This window comes from Buceros rhinoceros, unplaced genomic scaffold (assembly GCF_000710305.1).
Source record: "Buceros rhinoceros silvestris isolate BGI_N320 unplaced genomic scaffold, ASM71030v1 scaffold37427, whole genome shotgun sequence".
In the NCBI taxonomy this organism is placed as follows: Eukaryota; Metazoa; Chordata; class Aves; order Bucerotiformes; family Bucerotidae; genus Buceros; species Buceros rhinoceros.
In genome coordinates, this window is record NW_010422225.1 from 1 (window position 1) to 408 (window position 408).

General features: G+C 63.2%; 1 protein-coding gene across 1 annotated transcript in view; it reads right to left on the reverse strand.

Annotated features, from left to right (window-relative positions):
* Positions 1–4: 4 nt before the first annotated feature.
* PTGES3 (prostaglandin E synthase 3 (cytosolic)) overlaps positions 5–408 on the reverse strand; it is a gene marked incomplete at both ends in the record, with an annotated part of 897 nt that continues 493 nt past the window's right edge. The window contains 2 exons of the mRNA XM_010139963.1: positions 5–70; positions 230–328. Of these exons, the coding sequence (XP_010138265.1) occupies positions 5–70; positions 230–328 (165 nt within the window). The remainder of the gene's footprint in view (positions 71–229; positions 329–408) is intronic.

The window sequence follows — 408 nt, forward strand, 5'->3', positions numbered from 1 at the left end:
TGGACATGTCCTCGTCGGAGTCGTCTTCCCAGTCTTTCCAGTTGTTGAAGTCCACGCTGAGCCAGTTGAGCTGCGCGTGGACGCAACAAGCGGGTTATTTCGGGACGGGGGAGGCGTGACCTGCTGCTGCTGGAACCACAGCGCCAACGGGGCACAGGGCGAGGGAGCCGGCAGCTGCTCCCCCGTTCAAACCCGACACGGGTGTCAAGCCCCGTCAGCCCAGACCCACCTTCGCCCGCTCTTTCGTTAACCGCGGCCACGCCTGGCCCGACTCCCCTTTTCGTAAGCAGCACAGGATGGATCTGTCTGTTCTTTTGTGCTTTGACTCCTGGGGGATGAAGAACAAGAACCTGTCGGCATCACCAGCGGGAACCGCCGGCACGGGGGTCGGGACAGGCAGGGGGGGAC